This window comes from Engystomops pustulosus, chromosome 3 (assembly GCF_040894005.1).
Source record: "Engystomops pustulosus chromosome 3, aEngPut4.maternal, whole genome shotgun sequence".
In the NCBI taxonomy this organism is placed as follows: Eukaryota; Metazoa; Chordata; class Amphibia; order Anura; family Leptodactylidae; genus Engystomops; species Engystomops pustulosus.
The window spans coordinates 53749180-53771270 of NC_092413.1; the positions used below are offsets into that span (position 1 = coordinate 53749180).

General features: G+C 39.5%; 1 protein-coding gene across 2 annotated transcripts in view; it reads right to left on the reverse strand.

The window, feature by feature from the left end:
- Positions 1-22091, reverse strand: part of CRIM1 (cysteine rich transmembrane BMP regulator 1) — a 474029-nt gene that overhangs the window by 280362 nt on the left and 171576 nt on the right. For both annotated transcript variants that reach the window (XM_072140823.1, XM_072140822.1), the window contains exon 4: positions 4268-4510. In XM_072140823.1, the coding sequence (XP_071996924.1) occupies positions 4268-4510 (243 nt within the window). The remainder of the gene's footprint in view (positions 1-4267; positions 4511-22091) is intronic.

Here is a 22091-nt window from a genome sequence, read left to right on the forward strand (position 1 = left end):
TAATGTACCCTAGATGGTCTAAAAGATAGTGAAAAAAAAAAGAAAAAAAAAAGTTTAAAAAAGAAAAAAAATTAATAAAATATTAAAAGTTCAAATCACCCCCCTTTCCCTAGAACGGATATAAAACATAACAAACAGTAAAAATCACAGACATATTAGGTATCGCCGCGTCCCAAAATGCCCGATCTATCAAAATATAAAAACGGTTACGGCCGGCGGTGACCTCCGAGGCGGGAAATGGCGCCCAAATGTCCGAAATGCGACTTTTACACCTTTTTACATAACATAAAAAATGAAATAAAAAATGATCAAAATGTCGCACAGACCTCAAAATGGTAGCAATGAAAACGTCGCCTCATTTCGCAAAAAATGACCCCTCACACATCTCCGTGCGCCAAAGTATGAAAAAGTTATTAGCGTCGGAAGATGGCAAAAATTTTTTTTTCTTTTTTGTACACATTCGTTTAATTTTTGAAAATGTATTAAAACACAATAAAACCTGTATAAATTTGGTATCACCGCGATCGCACCGAACCAAAGAATAAAGTAGGCGTGTTATTTGGAGCGAAGAGTGAAAGTCGTAAAAACTGAGCCCACAAGAACGTGACGCACGTGCGGTTTTTTTTCAATTTTTCCACATTTGGAATTTTTTTTCAGCTTCGCAGTACACGGCATGTTAAAATAAATAACATTACGGGAAAGTAAAATTTGTTACGCACAAAATAAGCCCTCACACAGGTCTGTACACGGAAAAATGAAAAAGTTATGGATTTTTGAAGTTGGAGAGCGAGAAATGAGGCGAAAAACCCTCCGTCCTTAAGGGGTTAATACTATGGGAGTGACAAATTGCAGAGCATAGCAATTGAGTATCTCAGGCAGTCTCTGAACAGTGAATTGAAGTTTTCGGCATTCCTGCAGTACTGAATGGAGCACTAGGACCAATTCTCAACATTCTGCTTCAGGGACCCCCATTCTTGAGATTTATGGTGGGTCCGTTCTCTTGATCTTTGGGGTTCCAAGGACTCAGATCCGCCCCATCGGTAGAAAAAACGTCATTAATGGGTTATCCTAGGGGGTGAAACACTTAGGCGACCCCGTCGATATGTGCAGGAACTGTGAGGATCTGTAGTACATGCAGTGCACTGCAGGTGAAGGTCACATTAGCGTCAATAAGAGCTGTGTCGTTAGTATTGGAGGAGCCGGGAAACCCCTTTGAAAGGTCTTGATTAAAGATTAAAGCTCTGTGTCCAATTATAGACCATATACTTTGAGACAGATTTACTATTAAGGTCTAAAGAAAAGACGTAAATTGTACAAACGAACATTACACCACCAATTAGCTGGCTTAGTTTGTGTTTTGGAGCCTTTTGTGTACATTTTAACAAAAAAAAAAGGTGACCTGCAATTTCCAGTAAGCCAAGCCCTGTTTAATACAAGGTGTAAAAGTATCTGGATAAAAGTGGCCAAGCAAAATTAAATACAAATTTTTGGTATAAATAATGTAGCTGTCATGGTTGCCCCTGCGACATGTTTCGAATGGCAGTCACAGCCATGTCCCTCCTTATGCCCCATTGTGTCATTTACCTCACCGGGTTCCAGCGCCATCTCCCACGGCCCCATCTCCTAGGCCCTAGGAGATGGGGCCGTGGGAGATGGCGCTGAAACCTAGGGGCAGTGCGCGCCAGCTTTGTAGAATTTAAGGGGCCAGTGTGCCAATAATTGATGCTGGCCGGCTGCAAATTCTGTTAAATGGCCAGTCCCTTCCTGTGTCCCCTGCCGGATGTTTGTGCCTTGTGCCTTTGAGAAAGCTTTGTTGCCAAAGCCCTGTGCTTGTGTTCTGAATTCCCATTGTGACCCCAGTTGAGTTCCTGACTATTCTCCTTTGCTGCCTGCCCTGACCTACCGCTTTGTCCCATCTCTGATCCTGTGCTGCCTGTCCCGACCTCCTGCCTGTCCCCAACCACGAGTTTGCTTTAAGATTCTGTACTTCACGTTGACCACCAGTGCGGACAAAGTCGCACCTGTGGAACGACCTGGTGGTACCACGCCGCAGCAAGTTCATCCCACTTTGCAGCAGGCTATGTTAAAACTGTGTGCCACTTCGATTTCCGGTCCCAGGTGTCGGCTTAAGTCATTGTTTGCGGTGGTCCAGTGGGTCCACTACCCCTGGTGCCTAACAGTAGCATTGTGCTTAATCTCCCCCTGGTGTCTGTACAGACTAATCCAGACATCACAGTCCCTTCTGTTAAGCTCTTTAGACTGCTATTGATATATCACATACACATAAAACTGACAAACACTATGTATGTGAAAAATGTATGGATTGTGGCATGTTTATACATAATAGCTTTTATCTATCTACTCGTATTCAAGCCTTTTCCATATTGACGGAAAATAAGATAAGTCTGTGTTACTGAATAATAGACAGTTATGCTTTACCGATCCACCTTTTACCTCCGCTTCCTTTATTAAAATCCACCCTGGTGATCATTACGCTAGTAATGTGAGAATACTGCTTTACACTTTCCTATTCACCTTTATAGTGAATCTGTTGCTTTGATCATGGCCTGCAGAGTGCATGTTACAGAGCAGGAGGAGCAGAGCCTTCCCACAATTCAAGTGGGGGGGTGGGGGGCCAGGATATTAGGTAATTTATACGTCTATTAGTAGTTCTGCTCTGCTTTCTTGATATGTAAAATGAAGCCTCCTGTATTTTACCTCATCAGCCAGAGATTCATGTCCATAAAATGGCCGCAGATGGAGGGTCATGTGATCGCTAACTGTTCTCAGACAGATACAAGGAGAGGGGAGGGGGGAAGCAAGATTGGTCATAACTCTCCTGCTTCAGACCCTCCTATTTATCAAAGCGCATGTAAACAAAGATTTTACTATTAAGGCATTAAAAGCACATTGGTAACGCAAGTAAAAAAAGTGGCTCACCCCTTTAAATTTAATATATTATTCATGTGGTTAAATTGACAGTAAAAGGTTCACATTGGGCAACAGCAGTTATAATATACAGTCTGTAGCGTCGGTAAGATTTGCAACTATTGCTCTTTGCTCACAAAAACTGTTGTAATCTGGAACATCCCGGTAACATCACCACTGGAACAACAATGGTTTTTTTTGTTTTTTTTTTAACAAGAGACCTTAGATTGATAGAAACATTGTTCTTATTCCGGCTCTGAATGTAGAAGCATAAAGTGAAGGAGGGGCTGCAAATCTGCACAGCCTTTTGCATCATTACAACTACTGCTTTATATAACACTTTTGTATTGCAAAAATATCTGACAAATAGTTATATTTACCGTAACTCTTAGGCTATATTCACACTGCCGTTGCCCGCCCGTACCATACCGTAGCGGGCAACGGCAGTGTACGGGGAGAGGAGGAGGAGGTGAGCGCAGCTGCGGCACCGTACCGCTCCCGTAGGGTGCCGTGCGCCCATAGAAGTGTATGGGGGACGTATATCGGCCGTATATACGGCGGCCGTATATACGTCCCCCATACGTTCGTGTGAATATAGCCTTAGCTAAACATCCCCTTATTGCTGGGTGTAATGTTGCATTGTAGTTTTTGGTTGTAGGTATGTTACAATGTTTAAACCATCAATAGTTTTTTTTTGCAGCTATTTATATATCTGAGGCTGTAGCTTGCAATAACAGTTTTCACGTCAGCATCTCATATTGTGGTCAGAATTGCGATATACGTTTTTATTAAACCCTTTTATTAAAGTCTCCCATTGTTTATGAAGGTAAAAGCTGTGGTTATTATCAGCCATTTATAAAGCTACATAACAGGGTCTAAGGTGTAATTTCCAGTGCATTCCTTTTTCTTATAAATGCGATTTCATTTTCTGCACTCAAAAGCTTTTTACCTTGAAACTCTAAAAACATTAATTGTGTGTTTAAGCCTCGGCTCCTACAATAAATGCTGCAAAATCAACTTTACATTTAGTCATTCATTTTAGCACTGGGTTAAATGCGTCTGCAATGGTAAGGGGGCAAAGTGAATTACATAAAACCCAAATATGCTACAAATTAATATGTAGTAAACTCTTGACACTTTTATTAGCAAAGATCACACCTTAAGGAGGTTATGTGAATGCTGAAAAAATGTTCTTAACAGCGCCACTTAAACAGTGACATGTACTGTGGTGTGAGCTGGGTAATGCAGAGTGTTGGTAGTGATGTCAATGCAGCTATTACTGGAGCCTGTATCTTTATACATTCTATGATGGGGATGATTAAGAAGGGACCCGTTTTACCTGGTTTGCATTCATAGAGGTCGCAACACTCCCCCGGCTTGCATGATGCTTTAGACACCACAATATTTAAGTAGCCTGGCTGGCAGACTTTTCGCAAGCATCCCGCTGGATTGCATACACATCGGCTAGGCAGCGGGCAACATTCCCCAGGAGGAGCATAGCCTTCAATAAGGACTGAATCTTCTGCACATCTCGGTGAAAACTGAACTTCACATCGTGCCGCCGAGCAATCTGGCTTTTCCTCTGGAAGAAAAGATTAGGGAAAGTTTCTGGTCAAGTCAAAATCATTAAGAGGAAATGAAGTTATTTAGACTCTGTTTAAGTCCTGATTCACATCTGACATTTGACAGGTTATCATATCGACCATGTAACAAGGACATAATAACCATAGTGGTATACAGAGAGTCTTAACTTTAAGAGCTTGATAAAAAGTTGTATCAACTGCCCTTACAGGGGTAAGAGACAAGAGACCGCAGTGTTTGTTTCTACTTATAAATGTCCAAAAGTAAAGTAATCTGAAGCCATCAAAACTTATTGATGGACCACCGCATTATGTTAACAGAAAATAATATAAGCTTCCCAAGTTGTGTGGTTATTGTACAACAAATGACAGAATAAAAAAGTTGTGGGCTAGAGTACAATATTTGATTACATTTTTATTCTTACACATACCCATAGCCTTCAGACAATAAATAGTGGTCCTGAAAAAAGAAGGTCAAATGAAGAAGGTAAAGGTTTTACCAAGCCAAGTTAATCAGTATGTGCCTCCTAGTGGTGGTGGCTAAATGAAATCACAGCAGAAGCTGGATACAAACGCAGGAGCAGATGCTACACAGATCTGTGTTGGCCTATATTCACACTACAGAATTCTTAGCCAACAATAGTTTTTCACAGCCCAGTTTTATCTGGCTTTTACTTATCCTCACAAACTATAGTCTATGAGTGATCAGTGATGGACTACGGCAAGGCTCTACTTTAATGCAGAACGGACACAGTTCATTAAAAAAAAAAAAAAGGCTGTGTGAATGAATCCATTAAAAAGTATTGTGAATGAATAAACACAGCCAAATGCTACCTGTACCGTATATACTGCACATCCTATTTTATCCAGTAATTCCCCATAGAAACCTATGGGAACTTTTAAGATACATGTCACATATGTGCTTCATAGGGTTGTGCACCGTATGCTCCCGTATATATACATGCAGTATCCAGGGAGACCAGAACCAGTGGGAGGTGCATTCTGTCATGTTTTATTCACATATACAGGCGGTCTCCTATTTAAGAACACCTGACTCACAAATGACAAACGGACCTCTGGATGTTGGTAATTTACTGTACTTTAGCCACAGGCTACAATAATCATCTATAACAGTTATCACAGGTGTTTACAATTAAGTTTTATTTCTTATGATAACCCAACATTTTTCAAATCCAATTGTCACAAAGAACAAAAAAATTCTGTCTGGGGTTACAATTATAAAGTTCCAACAGTTCCAACTTACATACAAATTCAACTTAAGAGCAAACCTATAGAACCTATCTTGTACGTAACCCAGGGACTGCCTGTATACGGATTCACGTGGCACAGAAAAACAGGACTGGAGAAATCATACAATTGAATGGGGCCTCAGAGTTGTGTGAATAAATCTGATAGATCCCTCGTGTTTCTAGACTAAGAACATGCCCATCTCCAGATTTGAAGCAAACATAACATGAACTCACATGTAAGAAACTAGTTTCTTCATCTCTGTGATGACAAGTAACATGACCATCTAATATTTGTGAACTTTCAATTAAGCTGACGGGAGAAAACAGTCATACCTTAAGTCATTAATATTAATAATGATGGTCATAGCAATATATATGCTAATATAATCTACCTCACAGGTTAACAGGTTCAGCGTGGGTATTGTGTGCCCTTGAGGCAGAACCAGCTTATGTCAGCAAAGTTAGCAGCACAGAACATATTTGCAAAAAACAGAACGCTCCTAAAAGGCCTTTTTTTTTTTACCCCTTCCATGCCAGATATATGCATACAAAGGCTTAAGAAGCAACCCCTCTGGCAGAGGAACAGCTTCTTCCACTATAAAGCATCTTATATTAATAGACATCACTGTATATATATCTTACATGCCCCAATGTTTCTCATTGCCTCCAAAACACAAGGTACTAGTGTATTATCTATCTCTACCTACCTGTCTATTACAGAATCAAACTAATAGAACACAACACACATTTATGTGATTAAAATTTCTTAACTTTAGTAAATTATAGTAATGATAAATGTAAAAAAGAAATAAATATTCAACAAAATATACATTTAATAAGGCAATTACAGTTACTTATAGAAAGAAGAGGTAACTGACTGATGTGATGGCTGCATATAGCATCACACCAGCAGGAAGGTCAATAACTGCTCCACAGCACAGGCATGGCTTAAGGGGGTATTCTCGTCTGGGCATTCACATCCAGATTCATTAATCTGCCATAAATAAACATTTCTTCAATTAGATGTTATTAAAAAATGTAGTGACAGGTTCCTTAGAAACCAGACTGTGTCCTTGGATACGGCCACCTCTGGATCCCTGGAGGGATTACACAAAGAAACACAAGGTTTTTGTATATGAAATGGCAGGGAGTTATTGCATGTCCTCCAGCTGTCCAGTGGTAATGATCGCTGAATCCAGGAGGTCAGGCAGGGCTCAATAGCGCATGTCTGGCCACTGCTGCCAAAATGTGAGGTGGTTGTATCCGAGGAAGCTATCTCGTTTCTAAGGGACAACATGGCTACAGTTACCAGAAATGATCTTCACACAGGAACATTTTTTTTAATAACATCCAATTGAAGAAATGTTTACATATGGAAAATGAAATTAAATTTAAATGCCCAGATGTGTGATTATACAGACAAATATGAATTCATATGAATATGGATCTGTTTATCATTCTATCTATGCATTCCCAACTAATAATTTTATTTAGAGAAATATGAACATTTCCCTCTGCTCTACCAACAGTAAACAATTTGCAAAGCGCACAAGCTAAGCTTGACATGAGCAAAATAAGCCATCCTTTTCAAACTCGATTCATGGGCGCACAACTATCCCTGATGTTATGTTAGGTGAGCATTGAAGACTTGAAGGAACTAAGAGACAGTCTTCAGTGAACCTTTCACTAATGCTTTTTGAAATGAGCAGCAAATGAGTTGGAAACAGGAGAACATCATAGATCAGGGACATAATCAAATATGATTTCCAAACTGTTGGTACTTGTGTATTCAGGAGCGCGCTGTCAGGAAATGTATCAGAAATGAGTTGTAGAGGCTCCTCTCTGCTCCATGCTAATACGCTGCCTCTATGCAGCACTGCATTTGCTTTTAAAGCTTGCGACAAAAACTTTCAATAGCGTATTACAGCCGAGTGCTAGATTTATAAGGTGCTCCTGCTTTTTTTTTATTTGTGAAAGTGGCAGAGCATTTGAAATTCTGCAGACATAGGCGGTAATGTGCAATTCTTTTCCTTTTTAACCTATCTCCTTTTGGAATATATAAAGCAGAAGTATCACCAGTGGAACAGGAGAGTCATTTCTATTAAACTGCATTTTATTTTTAAACACAAGAGGCAATCTAACCTTTCAGGTAATACGCCACGGGTGAATTCATTTCACACAATTATATTCCAGAAAGAAGCAGCACCTATTTATACTACACGACTAGAAATGAAGACCGCTATTTTTGTCGTAACCTGCTGTTCATTCCTGGGCATGGCAGCCATTTTTTAACCTTTTTAGCTTCATGTACATGACACACATGCATGGTATTAACCCAGGGCAGTTTATTTTCCTTAAAGGGGCCACACCACAAATTCTATCCTGTTTAAATACATCCACAAATTAAGAGATGTTGTACGATTTACAAATCATAATAACACAGGCAAAGGTTGTGTATCCCTGCATGTTGTCTGGACACTCCATTAGTCTCAAATTATACTTTGTTTTATAAGAAGAGCTAAAGACAGAACTGAAAACTTTCTTTGTAACCTAAAACCTAGCAAACATTGCAGTGTGTAAACACCACAAAATACCACAGAATAGGATAGAGGGAGGAAAGCTGAGCTCTTTGATAAATTATACAGTAGTTATATGAGTTGTCCTGATGACCCCACCCCCACACTTGACAAAAAAAATCTTGATTACCGCACTTCACACAGTGGGAGCCCTGTTACACCACTTCACACATTGACAAGAGAGTCCTGATGACCCCGCCCCCACCCCTTTGTTACACCACTTCACACATTGACAATAGAGTCCTGATGACCCCGCCCTCACACACAGCGAGTCCCAATTACCCCATCTACACACCATGATTGACAATGAGTCCTGACTACCACTCCAGCACACATCCCTCCCTATATCATTGCATACACAGAAATCACTGTGTGTGGATGGTGTAACCAGGACTCCCACTGCTATCCTAAGAATCCTGTCAGGAATTACACTTATTTACACATATATCCTGGTTAACATCATATTAACCTATCACAGCTCAGCCTCTCTTCCCAGAACCTCATAGGATTGCTTCACTCCACTTCATTTTAACTATTTTGCTAAACTTTTATTGTCAATTCCACATGTTACAGAATATAATAATGCCAATGTCTGTCCCTATAAAATGTTTCCCATTATGAACCCCCAGCACTGCCATTCTTTAAACACTGGCACACGTCGCTCTGACGTGAAATGATCCCTAGATAAACACTTTGTGAGGGAACGCTATGCTGATACAGAACATCATTTAAGTGTTTAGAAAAGCAAACAGCTCTTTGCTTTCTCTGTACTAGTCTAATGTTTGCTGTTCACATCCTATCTGAGGAGCCAGGGCTGGCTGCCGAGGAGCTTTATTGCTACCTCAGTGAAGTAACTTAATCAGAGGGTTTAATCTTCTTGGAAGAGCACAGAAAGTATAAATAGAAGCCAAGGAGTCTGTCAATGCATTCATTCACAGTTAAAACACTTTTTAGATGTTTTTTTTTCACATGCTTTTCAGAGGCAAAATATGTAAATAAAATCGGTTTAGAAAATATACAGAAAATCTGTTCTGAAAAGTTGGAGGTTCTCAACTAGTAAATTACAGAAGAAAATTGATATTCTACATGAAATATGAAGAACTTTAAGATGAATAGGTATAATGCAAATACTGTAAATGTGGGCTTTAACACATAAGCAAATCAAATAATTGATGTTCTGGATTTTATGCTCACTAACCCCGAGAGGTTTTGTGAGTGTGTTGCTCCAGGTACCATTTCATCTCATAACTCTGCATTATATTCTTCTATTATATCGGCTGAGTAAACATATAACAGGGTGAGTAATTTAGTGACATTCAGCAACTGTAAAGCCATAGATTACATCTCTCTCCTAAAGACTATAGGGGGATAGCTCTATTATCGATCATACCTGGTACATTTTGTACTATTATGAAAGGCCTCCTTCGTCACTTTTTGACCGCAGCCCGTACGGTAATCCCAAGACATTGGAAGAGTCCAAGACAATGGAAGAGTTGGTAGCTAATGATTCTGCAGATCCTGGTAAGACGAGCACAGCATGGGCTTCATGGGACATATTTTTAAGCTCACAGGAATTTCATGATCTTCTGTCATAGGTGGAGCGCGCCATAGCCCCCCCAATTCTCATGAACATAGTCGTATGGGTTCCCCATCCCTCTTATGTGTCCCCTCCCCCTCTTTTATATACCTATTTTCTTTGTAGAATTGTTCTAGACTATAGCAGTTACTTTGACTTCTCCCCAACTTATACTGAACATATGATCTTTGAAGTTTCTGATCCTGCTTGATCAGCCTTGTACTGCCATCACCTGCTTGTACCGTTACTTGTTATGCCTTCCCCAATAAATGTTGATTATACCTAATGACTATAGGGGAGATTTATCATACATACCAGTACATGATAGAAGCCCCATCCAGCACTACTACTTGCATGCGAATTTTGCCTAAAGACCATGCAAACATTCAATGTGAACGTTTGCATGGGCTAGGCAAGGCATTATATAACTTATATGGCGTACTTAGCCCTGACAACCCTCTAAACCTACCCCAATAGCCCATTAACCTTTATGTCTAGACACCCATTTCATATGAACCTTATTCCTATACTCCTATGCTTTGCATCTCTGAGCCACTTCTCAATTATGAGAGTGTTAAATTAAAAAAAAATGTCAGACTGGCCCACCAGAATATCCTCATATCAGCCTAGCCTATGACCAATAACGGGGCGAACTAAAAAGGGCCTAATCCTGAATAGTTGATGGAGGGTGGATCCCCAGAATAATTTTATTTGGTGTAGCCAAGGAACCGAAGGAAACACTGAATACAGCTGTGGGGATATAAAGCTATACTATTGGCAGACTGCACTGAACACCATATTTTCTTACGAGATTCTCCAATTCTCTAATTAATTAAAGGCCAATATGATTGTGAAGGAAAACATGTAAGATCAATTAATTATCCTTTTATAGACACTCCCTGAGTGGAAAAAATTCTGAGAGGTGCAGGAAGTGATTTAGATTTGTCCACACAACAAAAAAATCACAACCCTTATTATCAAACCAAAAATCTGCCACTAGTTCTCCTTTAATATAAACCCGGTCCATAAGGGGATTATATACGGTTAGGAATCTAGTATTCGTGGATCAAGATAAGAGAGCAACACAGGTTTTATATTCAATTGCCTTAGGACAGTGGTGGCGAACCTATGGCACGGGTGCCAGAGGTGGCACTCAGAGCCTTTTCTGTGGGCACTCAGGCCATTGTCCCAGGACAGAGTTCACAAAACAGACTAAATCCACTGAATCTTCCTGCAGTCCCAGGAAACTTAAGAGATGCTGCTCTCAGCGCTATTTTAAAGCGACATTTCATTGACTGTTTGGAACTGCAGGAAAAATGAGAAGGTATTAACAGAACTGCATTATCTTTGGAGGTCATCCTGCTGGCCCCACGATTCTTCCTCTACAGGGAAAGCCTGGAGAGAAACTACAATTATAATCTGAATTTGCTCTCCATCTTTCAACTATATTGGTGGTATACAATTGAAAAATGTGGAAGAACAGATAGCAATAAGTTACTACTTAAAATTCTATGTTGGCGCTTCACGATGAATAAGTGGATTTTGGTTGAATTTTGGGCACTCTGTCCCTAAAAGGTTCGCCATCACTGTATTAGGGGCACACTAGGCAAACAGTACACAATAGATAAATATACAGTTAACAGTACAAAAATACAAGATTAGGAATACAAGTATCAAAATGCAGTATTCTAGGCCACACTTAAAGATCCTTCCTCCACTTGTGATGATGAATTGTTTCTGCAGGCAAAGACAAGGGGCATCAAGGGTTCTCTTATTATATTAGGTGCAGACACAACCCTGCATACCCCTAGGAGGGCTCATAGGACCCTACTACCTGGTATTAAATCCAGAAACTTGGAGAAGTCATAGCGTCTTCAAGGGGAAGTCATTGAATCCGGGTGAATCCCTGGATCACATTGATTCAAAACGTGACCCATTCCTTGTGGCTCCATCCAGAAATATTTATATCTCTGGACCTAAGAATGCTAGAACCTAGTTAGACATAGCTATGCATTCCCCTGCGGATACAGATTGCAAAATTGTATTTGCCCTTGGGCTGAGATGGACCACAACTCCATAACCAACATTTTTGTATAATCCTTTGTCTGTTGCCAAACAAAATGGAGGGGAGTAACACTGGGAAGTATAAGGCCCGCCTGTCCCTGACCATATTTATCACAATGATATTTTCATATTACACTTTTATATTGACGTATAGTCCCTCCATAACAAGCTGAAAGTTCCCATATTGGATTGTTACTGACTGTACCATATCAATATTAAAATAATGTTATGTTCTAATATAACAATACACAGACATCCATCAAATTGTGCTATTTACTTGTGGCAGAGTAAATATACCAGGATTTCTGCAGATTTTGGATGGATGGCCAAACACATACATAACAATCTCAAGGCTGTAAGCAGTCAAAGAGCTCAAAATCTACACTTAAAAAGGACTATCAGCAGAAGAGACAAAGACAAGAGAGAGCGGTACATCATACAGCCTCATGTTCAAAAGCATTTTAGATCTTCATTAGAAAAGAAAGTCTGATCAATGCTTCGGGATGGAAGTCACAAGCGAAGGAAACACCTGCATATCTATTAACAGGGGACACTGGTAAACACGAGCCCCAGTATCAGTAAAGATTTGATAACCCCAAGAGCCAAATTCACTCTGGAAAACCACTCTTCTATGTACCGCTTTATCATACAAAGTGGAGAGCTGAAAACCTGATGTATCTTCAACTAACGGCTGGAAATCAAAGTCTGCCGACGTGATGTATTTGAAGAAGTAACATATAAATATTTAAAGTCTTTGCACAAAGTTTAAAATAACTTTTACTGCTGCCATTATTTAAATAGAAAGGTTCAGATTATTGATGGTGGAAAGCTTGTAATTTACTAGTAAACCAACAACAAGAAATGGGAAAATTTGCAGCCTAGGGGTACAACAGGCCATGTGATGTCAATATGATATGGATTGATGGAAGAGAACGATCAATTGACTAAGTGACAATTGTTCTTAAAATTGTCCCTCTCCATTATTAGGTCTCCCTTCATCCTGAATGCCAAACTGACTTCCAGTTAGAACAATCCATCCACTGCACACCATAAAATTGTTGAGGATCTGCCTTCCAATATAACAAAAGTGTTCTCGAAGTGCAACCCCTCCATTCATTGTTTTTCTTTTACCGGAAGTTCTCATGAAAGATCCCCTAACCAGACGGCTCGGTAAGGGCCCATTCTGTACACAGATTTATGGCTACACCACAACTGTCTCAATAAGTAATACTCCTTTAAAAGGAGAACAAAAATCACAACAAATATGTAAACCAGGATAGTGTCTCTGACTTTTAATGACTTCTCAGCTTATGTTTACTAGACCTCTTTGCATTAGAATATACAATATTTAGAGCTTACAAACACCAACAACAAAGAGCTTTAAGAAAAATAACAATTCTACTTTATTAAGATATCAAAGTAATATACATGAATGACTTCCAAGAGGGATTCCAGAGGCATAGTGAAAATAGGCACAGAGGCGGTATGTTTTGGCCTTCCCTCTGACCGCCTCTGTGCCTATTTTCACTATGCCTCTGGGTAAGTGTGACCTGCATTGCTGATATTTACCATTACCGGATGGTACTTCCGGTTGATTGTATTGTTTATATGCATCTAGGTCTACTTTCCCTATACTAGTCCTACTTTTGGACATAATTCATATTGGATATTTATCTCGGCACATTTTTGACTTTTGGTACTCTGTGTCAGTCCCATTTCCACCTGGGACACCTTGATTCCCCTTATGTTTAGATTTTCAGGAATCCCTCTTGGAAGTCATTCATGTATATTACTTTGATATCTTAATAAAGTAGAATTGTTATTTTTCTTAAAGCTCTTTGTTGTTGGTGTTTGTTAGTTCTTGATTTTTGAGGGCGGTTGAGAGTGCATATGTGGGCTATTTTGGTTTTTAATATTTAGAGCTTAACCTAAACAAAATGTTAGTAAACTAATAATATCAGGCCACAAAATAGTTCTCAGGCCTCTGGGAGTCATACAAAGGCCTAACAAGTCCAGCCAACATGTCGCCAGTGAAAGACTTCTGTTCAATGTAATCGGCCAACGCTATCTGCGGCTGTCTATAGGGCACACGGAGAATAAAGAAAGGTTATTGTAAGTGCACTTAATGAAGCTTTATTGCTTGGACCTCTGGCCCAGCAATATGTCATTTCTTTCAGATTTGTAGTGACAGCATAGAAGGGCAGAATTCATGGGAAAACAAAGGTCAGGCCTTGTAGAAATTTTCTAAGTTAGTGTGGACTTTATTTTTTTTTTTTTAATAGCAGATTCTTCTGCAGAGTACAGATTGCGTCAAACTTCAAGCAGTTTCTTAATGGATTCATTCCACGTTGGCTTGGTAAAAGGTTCACCGAGATCTGGGTTCATTAAAGTCCAAGTTTGGTCAAAGTGTATAATCACAGCGATAGTAAGACAGGTGCACTTAGCAAAGAAATGCTTCTTCAACTACGCTCTCCATTTGTTTCCAGTTCTTATATTTATGACTGCATGATATCATACCTATTCCACATTTTACAGGAAAAAAAGTCAATTTTCCTAAAGGACTTCATAATTTAGCAAAAGAAATATATGAATAAAGGGGGGAAACTGATTAATAGATCTAAGGGCACAGCATAAGCCAAATAACGCAACAATTGGCACAATTTTACAAACGTCAGTTTGCCAAAGTTTATGCAAATGCACCAACTTTTTGCCATATTTGGCTGGTGTAACTAGACCAACCTATACTCACAACCACAAACTATTAACCACATTATTAATTTTTTTGTAGGACCTTTTACATACATTACTCAAGGACACTTTTTATAGTCAATGGGCAGCATTTTTCATGGCTTGTGCACCCCTCCCCACCAGCATCTCTACACCAAGTGATATAGAGCAGCGAGGAGGGACCTGCATGGAGAGGCAAAGGTAGTGCATTAACTATAGCCTTTGCACAAAGAGGCCAGAGTATATCCGATGTGACAGGTAAGACATCAAGAGGGGACTTCTGATGCATAAATGTTATTTATTTGCTTCCATTATATTTACTTGCTTTATTTGACTTACACTCCCAAGGTTGGTCTCACTGACCTAGGTATGAAACTGTACCATTTCCCATTTTGTATAAAGGAAAAAACAAAACAAAAAAAACCCCCACTATTTTCTTAAAATGCCATCCTTGAGAAAAGCATTGAATCTGTAAAAATATTGATTTATAGGGCTGCCAGAGAAAAATTGCTACCAACTACGGTAATATACAAGTACTTTTCAGAGTTGTCCCAGCCACAAGGCCCCAGATTTAATCCAATTACAGGTATCCAATGTGGATTCTATCAACCAACCTAGAAATGGTTCCTCTTCCCTAACCACCATTTATCTTTCCATTATAAGCCGGCAGGTCAGTGTGATGTGATGGAGGGAGTAAATAATACATAGAAACACCTTGAAGGTTACAATAATTATGGACTTGGAAAGAACAACAGACGTGGGGAAGGAAAATCCAAATCCAAATCTGAGAAACTGTAAATAAATGTGGCAGACAATATCCCAATGTTGCTATATTATTGGGAAACCTCTCACTTCTCTATGGATTTATTATACCCACATGTACTGCAGAGCATGATGCTTGAAGTTCATGGCCAGGATGGTCACCGTAGGTAAGCATTGTCCAAAGGGATTTATTGAAAAAAATAATACTGGGCTATGATACATGGCACACAGCTGACATATATATTAAATATGTACTTTAGCCTTCTGCCCGTGGCTGTCATGTTTATTTCTCATGGTTAGGAACCACTGGAAACAACTGTGCAGCAAATAAAGACAAAGCAAGACAGCAAAGTTAAATGGTCCAATACTGCTCCAGATGTATCCAAGTGTCTGATGCTGGATGATAAATCTGGGATAGTATACGATTGTCACACCCTTGCCACGGTCCTTTTACCGAGGGGACACCTCTCTTGATTAGCTGTCCTAATCCTTATCAAGTTTCAAAAATATTTTTTGTGGAGGGAAATTTAGAACATACTTCTGTTGTAAGCATTTTGATAAATCTGCCCCAATATATCTTTCCCTTCTGTACCATCTTATATACCTAGCCCGATTCACACCAGTAGATCAAATTTATCCTTAAAATGTGACCTCTTAATGAGATCATGGAAATTAAATCATTTAAAATGTGTCATGGCACAGGTGAATTACATGTTATATTTGCATTGCAATAAACTATTACCGTATATACTCGAGTATAAGCCGACCCAAGTATAAGCCGAGGCCCCTAATTTTACCACAAAAACCTGGTAAAACCTATATATTTTTTACTCGAGTATAAGCCGAGTTTGGGTTTTCAGCACAATTTTTTGTGCTGAAAAACTAGGCTTATACTCGAGTATATAAGGTAGTTTGTATGAATTAAGCCATAAATACAATCTCTGTCTATAAGCCCTCTAAGACAGTGATGGCTACCCTATGGCATGGGTGCCAGAGGTGGCACTCAGAGCCCTTTCTGTGGGCACTCAGGCCATCACCAGAGATGACTCCAAGTGTCCCAGACAGCCCAGGACTTGCTGTGCACAGAGCTATTTTAAAGTGACAGCTCTACCTGTGACTATATTCTGCTTTATTGGTGTCCTCAGGGTGCTGGTATCAATGAAAACTGTGACAGAGAAGGGAGTATAAATCACAAATTAAATTGCTGTGTTGGCACTTTGCGATAAATAAGCGGGTCTTTGTTGTAGTTTGGGCACTCTGTCTCTAAAAGGTTTGCCATCACTGCTCTAAGAGACCTCTAGGGCAGTGGTGGCGAACCTGTGGCATGGGTGCCAGAGGTGGCACTCAGAGCCCTTTCTATGGGCACCCAGAGAGGACTCCAGGTATCTTCCTATAGACCCAAACAGCCCAGGACTTGCTGTACAGAGCTATTTTAAAGTGACAGGACTACAGATCTGCATTATCATTGTAGCTCCTGCTCCGGCCCTGATAATTCTTCCTGTTTATGGACCCTGGAGGGAAGCTACAATGATCATCCAAATTTCTTTTAGCTTCTGCTTAATTGGTGTCCTCAGGGCGCTGATATGAAAGAAATCTGTGACAGAGCGGGGAGTATAAATCACAAATTAAATTTCTGCATTGGCACTTCGTGATAAATAAGTCGGACTTTGTTATAAGTTTGGGCACTCGGTCTCTAAAAGGTTCGCCATCACTGCTCTAGGGTATTAGATCCGGTGATCTCAGAGACCCGAGTCTAAGGCTGGAGGCACACGACTGTGATCACACTGAATCCGAACTGCTTGGTGGTCAGAGAGCGCCTAGGATGGGAGAATCAGAGTAATATATGGTTATTATAAAACTATATATAAACTGTGATTCCCAGACTCGGTCTGTGAAATCCGACCCCTGCTGGTCTGACAGCAGTATTGTGTTTTTCGCCCTATTGTATTATTGATTACTTTCATGCATGGAAAAGTTGAACAAAAAAGTTAAACTTTTAAATAAATAAAGCCCCTGCCCTTAACATCACACTGTGGGGGGTTTTGATGGACTCTATGGACTTGTACTTCCAGTCACACGCCGGACATCCACACGCCCATTAGTGCCATTTATTGGACCCAGCACCTTATATGCTAGATATAGGCTAGGGGTGGACATGGGTGTATATTATATCATCAATGCAGCAAAATAAAGAAAAAATAGAGAGTCAGCTCTTGAGTCTTGGTAATGATTATGCTTGCTACTTTGTAAAAAAAAAAAACAACAAAAAAAAAATGTATCTAATTTTTGTGCATATTTTGTGATGCACGCAGAAGTGTATTGTAAATATCATAAACATGATGTGATCAGAACCTAAAATCTGTTTGGAGTTAGAAAAAGACAGCCCTGGAGCCAGGAAAGCTCCTCTCTAGAGGAAAAAGTTTAATTGTTGCAACTAGGCTGCAGTAGAGGAATATGTATTACTATATTATGGCCTATGCTGAAATATAACCTGTACTGCAATTGTTGTGTGGAAGGGTGAAGCGTGAAAGTCTTTCCAGCTGCTATCATAGAGGATCAACACAATTGGAAGCAATAAATCAGTTGCAGTAATTTTGCATCCTTTCTGACCTGTTGTTAAAGCCAGGAGATTATCACCATAGATTTCTATGCCTTTAAAATTCCAGAAGCTTGTGGTTGTGTGCAGAATACAGATGAGTGCACGACAAACTTCACCCAGACCCAGCAATTTCCAGGCACTGCTTAAACAAACTTGACTACCTGCATTGCAAATGCTGCAACCTTTGAAGCCTCTTATGTAACACATAGACGTGAGGTGAAATTTGGCTCAAAGCAATTTCCTTATTCCTGACAATGTTCATGTACATAACCCATGACTTAATGGACTGACATCGAAAGGAAAGTTTTTTCCTTTTTGTGCGCGAAGTTGTGAAGACCGAGTAGCTAAAAGGTGCGTAACCTTATAAAGCCCCAGAGGCACCATGATGGCAAAGCAACCAGCAAGGATTGGCCTATTTCAAGGAAATCTTCAGCCTCTACTTGTAAAATTATAAATTCTTTGATAAAATCACCAGTCATATCTAATAATCTAAAAGTTATCTGAATGAAGATTAGAAAGTAAGGATTTGAGAGTGTAGGACTGGGCAGTTCATGTCTCACAGATAATGCCACTATAATGTCGTGCCCTACAATGCTGCTATATGACACCCATGTGACATTGAACAGTGAATGTGGTCTTCACAGAACGTAAGTTCTAGCTGCAATAAGTATGCATTGGCATGCTAGAATTTTGCGCCATTTTTCTCCACTAAAATGGAATAATGGCACCATCTTTAACGCTTGGCAATTATTCTGGGAAGTAATGGCGCCCATCATGCATCTAAGACGCTTGGTGAGAAGTTAATGCGATCTCTGGCTACTCTATACTAAATGGTGGAGAGGTTGTCCTTTCAATTATCATTTCTGCATCAAAACCTATCCTTCCTTAGGGTGATGCCACAGTGTTTTTGGTCCGTTTTTAAGCATGCATTTTTAAACACACATTCAGTTTTTACTGTTTTTCCATGCGTTTGGCTGCTTGGCACCTGTTTATCTATTAACCCTTTCCCATCGCAGCCCTTTTTTCGTTTTTGCATTTTCATTCCCCACCTTCAAAAGTCTATAAACTTTTATTTTTCCATGTACAGAGCTGTGTTATGGCTTATTTTCTGGTAACAAATTACACCTTAAAATGGTGGTATTTAATATTCCATGCCGTGTATTAGGAAGCGGGAAAAAAATTCCAAATGAAAGTGCCGTATTCTTGTGGGCTTGGATTTTACGGATTTCACTGTGCGCCCAAATGACACATCTACTTTATTCTTTGGGTCGTTACGATTACGGGGATACCAAATTTGTATAGCTTTTATAATGTTTTCATACATTTACAAAAATAAAAAAACTTGTACAAAAATGTTTTTTTTTATTTTGCCATCTTCTGGCACTAATAACTTTTTTATACTTTGGCATACAGAGCTTTGGGAGGTGTCGGTTTTTGCGACTTTTGATGGCGTTTGCAATATTATCATTTTTAGAACTGTACGACCTTTGATCACTATAGAATTTTTAATTTTTTTTTAAATGGCAAAAAAGTGCCATTTTTGACTTTGAGTGCCATTTTCCATTACGGAATGGTGAAAAACTTATTATATTTTGATAGATCGGGCATTTTTTGATGTAGTGATACCTAATGTGTTTATGATTTTTACTGTTTATTTATATTTATATCAGTTCTAGGGAAAGGGGGGTAATTTGAGGTTTCAATGTCTTTTTATTATAATTTTTTTTTTAACTTTTTACTATTTTTCAGAATCCCTAGGGTACTTTAACCCTAGGTTGTCTGTACGATCCTATCATATACTGCCATACTACAGTACGGCAGCATATGGGGGATCTTGCTTGTGTTCGGAAGACCCGAGGCTGTCATGGTGACAGATGACGTGACGGGGAGCGACGATCCTCAGAAAGATGGGCGCCGCCATCCTTTTGAAGCCACCAGCGTTGCCGGCGGGAAAACACTCCAATCGGTGCTGCAATATGCAGCAAAGACTTACCGGCTATTGTAAGCCCTTAACCCTCTCCATGCACCCGCACCCGGCATGTGACGTACTATTAGCTAAGGGGTTAAGATAAACAGGTTATAAGCAGCCAAAAGGTCAAAAACGGATGAGTTTTAAAACAGAATGAAAACACATGCTTAAAAGGGGACCCAAAATGCCATGTGTGGCATCACCCTTATTGTACAAATTCAAGGCAACAGCGTCCTGCCCTAAATAATGTCATGTTTGCATACAAAATTGACAATAAATCAAGTGTCACATAGTCAGTGCCATCCACTGCTTTTCTAGTGGAATCCTTTGTATAATGTGATAAATGTCTCAAATGTCTCCATATATTCTTGTTACCCTCAGCTGCCATATTGTATCACATCTTCAATATAATTTTTCATCACTTGCAATGGATGCAGCAATACTGTGGAACGAAACGAGAAATCCTGATGTATGCTAATTCTAGAGCTATGCATATGCATAAAAGACAGCGCTAATAGAAATATACTGCTGTTCCCATGCTATGGAGATCCGGCCTGGGATCCATCCAGTGTCTGCTGGGTGTATGAATATAGCATTAGGTGCTTATGGAGACTATTCTCATTTTACAGTCACAGAATTGAGATTAAGTAATTCATCCTTTATACCGCTGGCTAAGACTCATAAACCAAGCAGATCAAATCTTCTGTTTTATGGTACTCTGTGAATACAGGGAAGCATTGTAATCTATGGAAAGACACTCAGGGAGGAATGATACCTCATACTTCAGACAATAAAGCAATAACATAACATCGAGATATATTACACCCATCAAACTGGGTAAAGTGAGACATGCATCATTTTCTAAATCTGCTGTCAACATATGTGTGATGTATATCTAGTAAGTGACCCTGACTATTCCATCATTCTGATACAGACATAGAGCAATACAACCCAATATTGAACACATGGCGTACCACATGTATCGGATAAGCCGGTGACAGATACAAGGCTGACATACAGATTTCAATTGCAGATGGGCTTCATATGTCACTGGTTCACATTAGTATTAGCCCCATTTTATAGGGCTACAAATATGATGAAGGGGATAACAGTGGACATGCAACTCATGGAGGCAGATTTTCAATTTTCTGTTGAGCAGATGAAAATGCTGGGAATTGTTTGTTTAAAGGGGTATTCCCATTTCAGCAAATTAATGTTATTGTTTGTATTTTAGTTACACAATTTTATACAATTTTCCAATATACTTTCCTCACTACTTCCTAGATCTCTGCTTGCTGTTATTCTATGGAAAGATTCTACGCGGACAGAAATCCGACCATGGTCACACAGGTGCACCGCTTGTCATATCACACAGCTCTGATTACTCCTTGTGATACTAATGAGCCGTGCACCTGTGTGACCACGGTCAGATTTCTGTCCACTGGAAATGGACACTTCCTATAGGAGTGACAACAAGCAGAGATCTAGAAAACTCAGAGGAATTGATACAGAAACTATGTTAGAAAATTGTATACAAACAATAACATTAATTAGCTGAAATGGGAATACCCCTTTAACAACTGGAAATGGGTTGCAAAACCCCATTCGCCCACATTTTATATGAACTGTAAAACAGAATCTGCACCGAAATCCATACAAAAATTCCAAATGTATAAATGGGACTGTATGTTCTGAAGAAAGAGATTTCTGTTAGAAGCATGTGAATGTGAAAAACACTGTGTGCTGTCCATGTTTTTTCAAGGGTTGGCATGCAGATTTATCATGAGGGCACATGACAGATTGTTTGACTTTTTGTTGTTTTTACACCAAAATTATATTGTCAGGCATAGAGTGCTGCACAGAAACTACTAGGAGGGTGGAACCTTCTAATAATTTTGTTGTATCATGTGCTGTTGTTGGGGTAACGAAGACTGGCACACGATCCCCAGTATGCTATAGATCTATGAAAAACAGTTAACAGACTGATGGATATTGGCCCGATTTGGCCAAAAAATGTGCTTAAAAACCCCACCTTCACTTATACAGGAGTGTATAAAAAC